Raw genomic sequence first — 12,503 nt, 5'->3', positions numbered from 1 at the left:
AAAATGCACTTGAAAATGTTAAGTTGATGACTTTTTTTTTTTTTTTTTTTTTGCGGTACGCGGGCCTCTCACTGTTTTGGCCTCTCCGGTTGCGGAGCACAGGCTCCGGACGCGCAGGCTCAGCGGCCACGGCTCACGGGCCCAGCTGCTCCGCAGCACGTGGGATCTTCCCGGACCGGGGCACGAACCCGTGTCCCCTGCATCGGCAGGTGGACTCTCAACCACTGCGCCACCAGGGAAGCCCGATGACTGTTTTTAGTGATAGCTTTCAATGCAAATGTGAAACCTTAAAATAACATGAATAAAAACCAAATTACATTCTTTATTTAAAAACAACCTGTTTTAGATGTGGCAAAACGGCTTATTAAAAACTTGTCTAATACATACCCAGGTCGAATTACAAAAGAGAAATGAAAAGAGGAGTTCCTTCATAGCTTCTTGCTCAGATAACTACCCTGTGAATTGGAAACGAATAAACACTTTTTGATTTGCTAATGTCCGAAAAATGCACAAAGTAATATCAGTTAAAAGCTTCATGCAACATCTTGGTCACTTTTACTGTAACTAATGAATAATGTTACTTAAAACACATTCAATTAATGTGCCACATGAGAGGATTTAGCTGAACAGTAGGTTGCCATGTAGCTGGGACTGTGGGAAAAGAACAGATAACGAAGAGAAAGCTCTGCTAGAATTACAGTAACATTTCAGTATGTACTAACGTGCTCGTCACTTCCACAGATAATTAAGAAGTCATTTAAAAAATGAATAACCTTGGTGAGTGGTTTTGGGTTACATCTCAGAAAATAAGAGGTTAGAAAAATCACTAAATAAGCAGCATTGGTAATATGCCTCATTGCTGCTCTGGGGGGGCTTGTTCCAGAAGGACAGGTTAGCTTGAGCTAATGAAACTCTTGTCCATTGTTGAGGGCTCCACTAAACAAGTTTATTACTTGCTATCTTAGGAGTGACACGTTAGAAAAATTATCTTTTAAATGGTCATCTTGGCATCTCAACTTGTTTCTTCATTTCTCTTCCTATGACAACTATCTACTTTCCTCACATAATAAGAAATGTCAAGGAATTTCCCAGATGGAGTTCTTGAGGCTTAAAGGGGGAAATGTAGGGAGCCAGTTTCACCAGTGGCATACTTGTCTATCCTTTAAATAAAACCTGTGGCGTGCTTGTCTATGTTTTTAATAAAAAACAGAGGTGCTCCAGAAATAACTTCAATCACACCTAAAGTACTGGGGCATTACGGCTGTTTCATATTAGACCCAAACAGGCCTAACAGTTCAGGCCTGAGCTAGTTACAGAGACCGCTGCCTTATGCGACAGGAACGTGATAGCCAATTAAAAGGGTCCTAGGGAGGTTCCTCCCTGTTTTGTAAAGGTGAGTTTAAGGAATCCTGACCTAACCAGTGCATTCTTCTAGAATCTGTGTTTCCATCCTCAAATGTCCAAGATTCTGAGGTTTCTCCGTAAATCTGGTTGTTCCTCTGATTTCTATATCCCTTACGTGACAAAACTCTGCCCTTTCTCTCTTTTGCTTTCTTAACAGCCCTCTTCTTTCCTATCTTCCCAATTCTGTCTGACAAAAGAATAGATGTTTTAGCTACTTATTCAGACCAGCTGTACCAAGTGCCACGAGACCATGTGAGCTCCACCATATTGGGATTTCAGGGAACTTTCCCTAACTGTCAGTGTAGTACTGCCGGTTCTACTTCCCTTCTCTATGTTTTTTAAAAGAGCAGTCGTGTTTAATATTGTGAAATATGATGCATCTCCTCCTCTCCCAGCCTCTAGAACAGTGATAAATTTCAGAGCACGTTCAGCGGAATTGGATTGTATTATGCACAGAACACATGTTCATCACCAAACGGTACTTGCTGGAATATATGTAAGTAGAAGGAATTGCTGAGACTTCAAAACCCCAGTTTCTCACAACTGATTTTATTAGCCAGTGTATAGCAAAGAGGGGTGGCAAAAGAAGGGTTATTTTTGAAGTTTTCTTCCACCACTGAAGCCCTGTGCTGTTACAGACTGTGGGTTTCCAGTCTTTTGATTAAGCCTTGCCAGTCGTGTGCTGCTGTAACATCAAAGTGACCGCTCTGCACCCTGTCGCCTCCTCCGGCAGGCAGCCATCCTGGTCTCGGACTGTGGGGTCGGCGCCGGACTGGAGCAGCAGCTCAACAATGTCCAAAAACTCACAGGCAGCAGCTGACAGGAAAATCGACAAATACGAAAACCAAGTTACCATGAGACAGAGAGTACTAGACGTCAGCAGGAAAGGCAAGTGCTGAGCAATAAGGAATCCTGAACAGTGGGCGACGGGACAGTGGCTGGGGGTGATGAGGCCTTGTAACGGAACTGCGCCTGACGGTGGGTTTGCCGGTGTTAGGAAAATCAAATTTGCCTTTGTGGTTGCCCAGAAGCTAACAAACAAATACATTTTTTAAAATTGTGAGGCTTCTGGACTCTATTCTTCAGGATGGGATGAAGGGAAGGAACAAAAATAGTTTAAGTATTTCATTTACTTTGATCGAAATGATAGGTTTGTAGGCTAAGTCAAAAGGCTCAAAATACTGTAAATGCCAAAGAAAGGATTTTGTTTTGTCTTTGAAGAGGGGATAACTGGGTAACTAACTGAACTTTAAAATTCGTAAATGAAGAAAGAAAAAAAGGTGGCCTAGTAATCAGACCATCCCTCTAAAGCAACCTTAAAAAAATGGTACCAATCACACAAGACACAGGAAGAGGAAAAGGGCCTACAGATATCAAGACTTATTATGAGGATGGTATGGTACTGCCCCCAGGATGGACAAACAGACCAAAGGGCTAGAAGAGAGGGCCATCCATTCTTTTGCACACGTACAGAAACTTGATTGTGACAATGCTGGCATTGAAGATCAGCGAGGAAACAAAGCTCCATTAATTAGATGGCACTGAGACAACTGGGCTAAAGTCAAAAGTAGGCATTTCACACAACATAAAACACAAATAGCAACAAACATATGAAAAGATGAGCAACCACATTAGTAATCACGGAAATAAAAATTAAAACCAGGAGATACCATTGCACACCCACTAGATAATTGAAAACTAAAAACTGAGACAATACCAAGTGTGAAGGAGGCCAGGAGCAAGGGAGACTCCCCTCTGGACTGTGGAGAGTGTACACTGTGCATCACTTTGGACAACACTTTGGACAACAAGTTGGCATTACACGTTAAACCTAAACAAATGCCTACCCTTGGACCCAGCAATTCTACTCCTAGTTATACTCTCCAGAAACCTTTGCATGTGTTCTCCAGGAGATATCCGCAAGAAGGTACATACAGTAGCCCTGTTTGTGATAGACCCCACATGTAGACAACTCAAATGCCCATTAAGAATAACATGTAAAAATAAAATATTGTTTACGTATACAATGAAATCCCTTACCAAAATGAAAACTAATGACCTATAGCTTCATATAACATGAGTTTAGAACAATGTTGAAGGGAAAAAGCAAATTAGAAGAATACATACAGTATGTTTCCATTTAAACACGATTTTAAAAACAGGCAAGACTAAACACCATTGTTCAGAGACACAAATACGAAGTGAAACTCTAAGGGAAAACAGTGGTATGAAATTTGGGGTAGTGCTAATCTGGGGTGGGGGGTGGTGCAGGGAAGGCCATATAATTGGATAGGCACACACACAGGGGGTTTCAAAGATACTGGCAATGTTCTCTTTCTTAAACTACGTGGTAGGTATACAATTTTTTAAAGGTACATTTTAAATTCTTCATATACATTTTATATACAATTTTGTAGTGTGATATATTACACAACAGCAACAACAAAAGGTTTTTAAAAGAAAGGGAGAGCAAGAAGGGTAAGTAGTTTGATTCAATGAGTATTTTACTGAATACATACCATACCAGTCCTATCAAGGATACAGGTAAGATTCCTGCTCTAAGGAACTTAGAAGGATGAGTAAACACTGTGGCAGGTGGGGACACACACACACACACACACACACACACACACACACACACACACACACCTGCAAAGGTGAGGGGGATGGGGAGAGGAGGAGGAAGCTAAGGAATCAGGAAAAATACTACAAGTAGGTGGTATGTAAGCTGAGCTTTGAGGACAGCGTAAAATTCCAGGTAAACTTAGAAGAAAAGGCATGCAGAGTGACAAAACAACATTAAGAGAAGCAGGAGAGCACAGGGAATGCTGAGAGAACTGTCTGCTGGCTCAGAGAAGCAATATAGAGCGTCAAAAGCAGAGGCTGGATTTAAGTTAAACTATACAAAGCCTTGAAAGCCATACTAAGAAGTTGGGCATTTATGAGGAGGGGAGTAGCATAATTTGACCTCTGTGTTAGGATGATAATTCTAGAGTGACTTGTAGAACCTAAGCATTTGTGGCAGTTAAGAGACTGTGGTAGTCCTTCTCGGGGGCTTGAAATTAGCTAGTGTTGGCAGGAGTATAAAGAAGGGACTGATAAATAAATGCTGGAGAGGGTGTGGAGAGAAGGGAACACTCTTGCACTGTTGGTGGGAATGTGAATTGGTACAGCCACTATGGAGAACAGTATGGAGGTTCCTTAAAAAACTAAAAATAGAACTACCATACGACCCAGCAGTCCCACTACTGGGCATATACCCTGAGAAAACCATAATTCAAAAAGAGTCACATACCACAATGTTCATTGCAGCTCTATTTACAATAGCCAGGACATGGAAGCAACCTATAAAGATGTGGCACGTATATAAAATGGAATATTACTCAGCCATAAAAAGAAACAAAATTGAGTTCTTTGTAGTGAGGTGGATGGACGTAGGGACTGTCATAGAGAGTGAAGTAAGTCAGAAAGAAAAAAACAAATACCATATGCTAACACATATATATGGAATCTAAAAAAAAAAAAAAAAGGTTCTGAAGAACCTAGGGTTAAGATGGGAATAAAGACACAGACCTACTAGAGCAGGGACTTGAGGATATGGGGAGCGGGAAGGGTAAGCTGTGACGAAGTGAGAGAGTGGCATGGACATATATACACTACCAAACGTAAAATAGCTAGCTAGTGGGAAGCAGCCACATAGCACAGGGAGATCAGCTCGGTGCTTTGTGACCACCTAGAGGGGTGGGATAGGGAGGGTGGGAGGGAGGGAGATGCAAGAGGGAAGAGATATGGGAACATATGTGTATGTATAACTGATTCACTCTGTTATAAAGCAGAAACTAACACACCACTGTAAAGCAATTATACTCCGATAAAGATGTTAAAAAAAAGAATAAAGGTAGAATTCTAATTAAAAAAAAGTTTGTGAACACTAAATTTAATAATTAACGAAACTGATATAATGTCATATTTGTAGACACCTAGCTAAACATTTAATTATTTATATTTTGCAATTTTCTTTTTGTTTTCTGGAGCAAAGATATTTTGTTTCAGATTTCAGGTACTTTTATACGTTTTTGAAAAGCTCTTAGGCCCAAGGCCTGTGATCGTAATGTTTACTGAATAAAACAGCCTGAGTATTTCTACACTTGATATAATTACTGATACATCTGATTATATAGAAACCTAAAACTGATAAATTTGAACACAAATTTAAAACAGCTATACCACACACACGAAAATACTATATACAAAAGTAAACCATAAACTGGGAAACATATTCACCTACATAACACAGATAAGCGCTAATATCCTTAATATTAAAACAAAAAAAAACTTTAACAAATCAATCCAATGGTCAAAAGAAGAATCAAAGATGACACCTATGTTTCTAGTCTTGCAGAACACATAGATGCTGGTGACAGCTCTAAAATAAGGAAGAGCAAAGTTTTTGGAGGGGAACAGAAGCAGAAGAGCAAAGTTTTTGGAGGGGAACAGAAGCAGAAAATTATGGAGGGGTAGAAATAATATTGTTTGGGACATGATAAATATGTGGTACTAGGGGATATCTATATTGATAAGCTCAGTAGGGAGGTAAAATTTGAATCTCAAAAAAGAAAACCCACTCACCCCATACACACTACTATCTCCATTTTTACTGTACTGTGTGACTTTCTGAAGACATGTGTTTTGGGCTCAGGATTTTTAGCAATTTTTCTGGATACTCTTTAAATATATTTATATTACATGATCACTCTGGCCAAAGAGCTACCTACCTAAGGTGGTTTCCCTTACCATGCTGGAGAAATACATTTGAAAGAGCCATACAGATTATTGAAAATTCCTAATGGTGTCCTTACCAGTAGACACATTTATGTGGTTGGGAAATAAAAAGCTTAAGAGGCAAAGACTGTTAATGCCCGTTATTAAATTTTCACTTGTAATTTTTACTACAATTTACATTCATCCACTTTGGTTTTCATTGTTGATCACTAAGCATGTTTTACTAATTATTATTTTACATTATCTCTACTGGGTTTTCTTCTCCCTATAAACAGGCTTAAGACTTCACTAGCTCTCTTTTTTTTAAATTAATTTATTTATTCTTGGCTGCGTTGGGTCTTCGTTGCTGCACGCGGGCTTTCTCTAGTTGTGGCGAGCAGGGGCTACTCTTCGTTGTGGTGTGCGGGCTTCTCATTGCAGTGGCTTCTCTTGTTGCGCAGCATGGGCTCTAGGCGTGCAGGTTTCAGTGGTTGTGGCATGTGGGCTCAGTAGTTGTGGCCCATGGGCTCTCGAGTGCAGGCTCAGTAGTTGTGGCTCACTGGCTTAGCTGCTCTGCAGCGTGTGGGATCTTCCTGGACCAGGGCTCAAACCCATGTCCCCTGCAGTGGCAGGTGGATTAACCACTGTGCCACCAGGGAAGCCCCATCAGGGAAGCCCCACCAGCTCTTTAAAAGCGCCATTATCAAGCCTACTTATGATGATTCTCCTTTGCCACACCTGGCCTTCTCTCTCCACCAGGCTTTCACTAGACTCTACTGCAGTGAGCCTGCATCAGAATCACCTGGAGGGCTTGTTGGACCACAGACTGCAGGGTGCCCCCCGCCCCCAGCGCCGCAGTTTCTGATTGGTAGGTTTGGAGCAGGACTGAGAATTTACATTTCCTAGCAGGTTCCCAGGTGATGCTGATACTGATGATCTGGGACCTCACTCTGAGACTCAGGGCTCTACCAGCGTGCCTCCTGCCTCATACTATTGTTCAATTTTCACAGCTAGAGCCACTTAACTCACACGTATTGATAATGCCCCACACAGGTAAGAAGGAACACAGGCCTCTCATTGGTTCAGTGCGACGTAACTTTACGTCGGATGTGACGTGGGTAGCAGAGCTGAGCCTTTGCTGAGTTTTCCAGTTCCCGTACTTCATCCTCTCCTGGATTCTTTGCTGAACACGCTATTTCCTCTGGCACTAGGACGCTTTGATTTCCCTTGCTCCGTTCCTTCTGGAAGCGGAAGATGAGCAGGTAAGTTCACTTCCCACATCTGGGAATATACCTGGTTGCCTTCTGGACATTTGTGACGGTGCTGGTTTGCCTGTGCTGATTTTTTTCCATTGTTTGTTGTTAAGACTTTGAAGTTTGCCTTTTCTGTGCCAGTGAGTCTAGTGTCCTGGGTCTGGCGTTCCGGGCCTGACTTCAAATACCCCAGGCTACCTTCTTCTCTGCTTTTCAAACAGCTGAACAATGTTGTTGTTAGTTCTATGACTGCTGCGCATTCTTTCCCTATCCTGATTTCTATATGTATTTCCAGACCCCTCAACCCCGGGCTCCATCTTCCTAATGCTCTGAGACTCAGGGCTGGCTTGGTCTTTTTCCTCTATGAATGATTACTTTTCTGGTAAGATCATGAACCTTGGCTGGAAGGTTTTTTTTTTTTTTTTTTTTTTTTTTTTGCGGTATGCGGGCCTCTCACCGTGTGGCGTCTCGCGTTGCGGAGCACAGGCTCCGTACGCGCAGGCCCAGCGGCCACGGCCCACGGGCCCAGCCGCTCCGCGGCACTTGGGATCTTCCCGATCCGGGGCACAAACCCATGTCCCCTGCATCGGCAGGCAGACTCTCAGCCACTGCGCCACCAGGGAAGGCCCGTGGCTGGAAGGTTTTTTTTTTTTTTTGCGGTACGCGGGCCTCTCACCTCTGCGGCCTCTCCCGTTGCGGAGCACAGGCTCCGTACGCGCAGGCCCAGCGGCCACGGCCCACGGGCCCAGCCGCTCCGCGGCACTTGGGATACTCCCGGACCGGGGCACGAACCCGTGTTCCCTGCATCGGCAGGCGGACTCTCAACCACTGCGCCACCAAGGAAGCCCGGCTGGAAGGTTTTAATGCCACCTACATGCATGACTTAGAGCCTAGTAAGTCAACTCTATTTTTTCCTTTTTAAACCTGTGTCAAGGAGGTCTATGGGCTTGCCATGCAAAGTGTAGTCTGAGGATCAGTGGCTTTCAGCATATTAGGGGAGCTTGTTAGAAATGCAGAGCTTCAGGCCTCACCTCAGATGTACTGAGTTAGAATTCATGGTGTAACAAGAGCCACAGGTGATTTTCATGCACATTGTAAAGAACTGATGTGTGGTATAGTGCCTATAGGATGAACTGCTCCCACCTGAGACTAATTATTATGACTCAACCTTACCAATCACTACTTTTTCCAACTTCCTTATTGCTACTGATGTAATTCTACAAACCTGTGTTGGGTGAGTTTCCTGATGACAGTGTGAACTATGACCTACAACCCATGATTCTGCAGGAACCCAGAGTCTCTCTGTGTATATCTCACATTTGTTGTTTCTTAGTATATCTTTTGCACAAGGCCTTTTCAACTATGTCAACATACCAAAGGAATATTGGCTTTTGGCCATGATCTGATGTGGGCTCGGATGACAGGCAGCCTGAGGGTCCGGGGCAGATAAGTACCACTCAAGTTCAACAATAAATTTTAGGTGCTTAATGTAATGCTGGCCCACAGAAGGTGACCATCCAAATATCTCTCATCAGTATTTACTATGAAGAAGGTGTTGAAAGTAGATCAGGCTGAGTGAACTAACCCCACCCATGGGCTTTGGTGGTGGGACAGTACTGGTCTGGACAGTCACCACTGAATGGCCTTGTTGCCAGAAACCATCCCTGAAGGAGCAGGACTCCAGCCAGTGACCTAGTCCACAAGTCAGGTCCAACCATTGCAGGGGGGGTGGGGCTAGTAAGATATATACGGAGTGTCAGAACCTCAGTCAAGAATGCCTACATTCAGAATAGGGATACAGCTCCGAAAGGAGGAAACTGCCACATTAACCTGGAGACCCAGGTGGACAGGCCCTTATAAGTAGTGCCATAGAAAGAACATGGATTCTAGAATCCAAGCTGGGTTTGTGTGACCTTGAGTAACTATCCTCAGATGGTCTTCCTAGGCATATGAAAATGCATGTCCAGGGTCTACTAGAGGACTCAAATAGTAGATGCTTATTAAATGGTAGCTACTATTATGTTTATTATAGAGGAAATCATATTCTTATGTGAGCCTATGGACCTCAAGGCTGCTTCAGGTTCTCTGAATTCTGATCCGCCTGGTTGGAGGGTTGGGTGGCTAGTATAGTACCTCAATTCAGGATTTGGGCAGAAGGAAACACGCATGCACAAAGCACAAGTGCTTAGCTAGGTACATTGGAGGACTTTTTTTTCCTTTCCTCTTCTGTTCTCTTCTCTTGTCATTTGATGACTAACTTTAGAGTTGTGTTTGGATTCTTTTTTCTTTTCTTTTTTTGTGTGTATCTATGGTAGATTTTTGGTTTGCAGTTACCATGAGGTTTTGATATAGCAGTCTCTATATAAACAAGATTGTTTTAAGTTGCTGGTCTTTTAATTTCAAATGCATTTCCAATATCCTGTATTTGTACTACCCTCTTCTCACAGTTGCTGGTTTTGATATCATTTGTGTGTGGATGATTTCCTACCTTTACAGTATGTTCGCCTTTACTGGTGAGCTTTCCCATTTGTAATTTTCTTTTTTCTAGTTGTGACCTTTTCTTTTTCATCTGGAGAAGTTTCTTTAGCATTTGTTGCAAAGCTGGCCTGGTGGTCCCAGATTCTCTTAGTTTTTGCTAGTCTGTAAAGCTTTTGATTTCTCCATCAAATTTAAATGAGAGCCTTGCTGGGTAGAGTATTCTTGGTTGTAGATTTTTCCCTTTCATCACTTTAAATATATCCTGCCACTCCCTTCTGGCCTGCAGGGTTTCTGCTGAGAAATCTGCTGCTAGCCTCATGGGGGTCTCCTTGTATGTTATTTGTTGCTTTTCCCTCGTTGCTCTTAATATTTTGTCTTTAATTTTTGTCAATTTGATTACTATGTGTCTTGGTGTGTTAATTCTTGGCTTAATCCGGTATGGGACTCTGCGCTTCCTGGACTTGGGTGACAGTTTCCTTTCCCACGTTAGGGAAGTTTTCAGCTATTACCTCTTCAAATATCTTCTCAGGCCCTTTCTCTCTTTCTCCTTCTGAGACCCCTATAATGTGACTGGTAGTGCATGTGATATCCCAGAGGTCTCTTAAACTGTCCTCATTTCTTTTCATTTTTTCTTTATTCTGTTCCATGGCAATGATTTCCACCACTCTGTCTTCAGCTCACTGATTCGTTCTTCTACCTCATTTATTCTGCTATTGATTCCTTCTAATGTATTTTTCATCTCATTACTGTATTTGTCAACTCTGTTTGGTTGTTCTTTATATTTTCTCTTTGCTGAGAACTTCTTGATCTATGCATCCATTCTTTTCCTGAGTTCTCGGATCATCTTTATGATCATTACTTGAAACTCTTTCTCAGGCAGATTGCCTATCTCCATTTCACTTAGTTGTCCTTCTGGGGTTTTATCTTGTTACTTCGTCTGCAGCATATTCCTTTGCTGTCTCGTTTTGTTTAAATTTCTATTTGTATTTTTGTTTCTGTGGTAGGTTAGTTACATTTCTCAACCTTGGAGAAGTGGTCCTCGTCCCAGCAGTGCATTCCCCTCTCATCACTCAGGGGCAGGGACCAGCTGTTCCCAGGGTAGGTTCTGACCTGAGTTTATGGACTCAGTTCTGCAGGCTGTAGGATCGTAGTTTTCCGGTGTTTATCTCCTGGTGGGTGAGGCTGGTCTGGAGGCTTGTGCAGGCTTTCTGGCAGGAGGGACTGGTGCCTGCCCACTGATGGGTGGAGCTGCGTCTTGGCCCTCTGGTGGGCAGGGCCATGTCAAGGGACCTATCTAGAGGTGGCTGTGTGCTCAGGAAGTCTTTAGGCAACCTATTTGCTGATGGCTGGGGCTGTGTTCCTGTCCTGTTGGTTGTCTGGCCTGAGACGTCCCAGAACTGGAGCCTAAAGGCGGTTGGGTGGGGCCAGGCCTCGGTGCTTATGACCAAGGCAAGATGCCTGCCTTCCATGAGAGTTCATGTAGATGACGCTCTCCAATATTTCTGCCACTGCCACCAGTGTCCATGTTCCCAGGGTGAGCTACAGCTGCCCCCCCCCACCTCCCCAGGAGACCCACCAAGACCAGAAGGTAGGTCTGGCCTGGGCTCCTACAAAGTCACTGCTTTTGCCCTGGGTCCTGGTGTATGTGAGACCTTGTGTGCACCCTCCAAGAGTGGAGTCTCCGTTTCCCCCAGCCCTGTGCAGCTCTTGCGATCAAGCCCCTCTGGCCTTCAAAGACAGGTACTCTGGGGGTCCTCCTCCCGATGCCAGACCTCTAGGCTGGGAAGCCTGATGTGGGGCTCAGAACTCTCACTCCTGTGGGAGAACTTCTGCGATATAATTATTCTCCAGTTTGTGGGTCACCCACCTGGGTGGTATGGGAATTGTTTATATCACGAGTTCACCCCTCCTACTGTTTTGTTGTGGTTTCTTCTTTGTGTCTTTGGACGTAGAATATCTTTTTTGGTAGGTTCCAGTCTTTTTAATCAATGGCTGTTCAGCAGTTAGTTGTGATTTTGGTGTGCGTGTGAGAAGAGGTGAGCTCAAGGTCCTTCTACTCCGCCATCTTGTCCGTCCCAGATTCTTCATCCACTTTGGATTGTGCCAGTTAACATACAGAGCAAGATGCCCTGGTTTTTCTTCTTTTTTTAAAAAACTGAAGTAATATTCATTCTTCTTAAAAATTTGAATTCTGGCAAATGTGTCTACTTGTGTAGCTACCATTACAATAGAGACATAAGACATGTCCATAACCCCCAAAAGCTCTTCCTGGCCTCTCTGCAGCCAATCCTCTTACCCCCACCCATTGCCCCTGGCAACCACTGATCTGATTTCTGTCCTTAGGTTTTGCCTTTTCCAGAAATGGAAATCATACAGCCTATAGTCTTCTGTGTCTGGCTTCTTTCATTGAGCATGATGCTTTTGAGATCCATCCATGTTGCTGCAGGTATGAGTAGTTCTTTCCCTTTTGTTGCTGAGTAGTATTCCATTGTATAAAAGTATGTAGGCATCTGGCTTGTGTCCAGTTTTTGGCCATTATGAATCAGATCCTATGAACACCTGGATACATGTCTTTTTATGGATCTTTTATGTTTTCACATCTTTTGG

The 12,503-nt window shown here is 43.3% G+C and overlaps 1 protein-coding gene across 2 annotated transcripts in view; it reads right to left on the bottom strand.

The window, feature by feature from the left end:
* Window positions 1-1,938: 1,938 nt before the first annotated feature.
* Window positions 1,939-12,503, bottom strand: part of ACBD6 (acyl-CoA binding domain containing 6) — a 229,155-nt gene continuing 218,590 nt past the window's right edge. For both annotated transcript variants that reach the window (XM_082834433.1, XM_082834434.1), the window contains one exon: window positions 1,939-2,220. In XM_082834433.1, the coding sequence (XP_082690559.1) occupies window positions 2,066-2,220 (155 nt within the window). In that variant the 3' untranslated portion in view covers window positions 1,939-2,065. The remainder of the gene's footprint in view (window positions 2,221-12,503) is intronic.

The sequence above is a fragment of the Leucopleurus acutus genome (genome assembly GCF_964270905.1).
Source record: "Leucopleurus acutus genome assembly, chromosome: 2".
Classification (NCBI taxonomy): Eukaryota; Metazoa; Chordata; class Mammalia; order Artiodactyla; family Delphinidae; genus Leucopleurus; species Leucopleurus acutus.
This window is presented reverse-complemented; position numbering and strand designations above follow the sequence as displayed.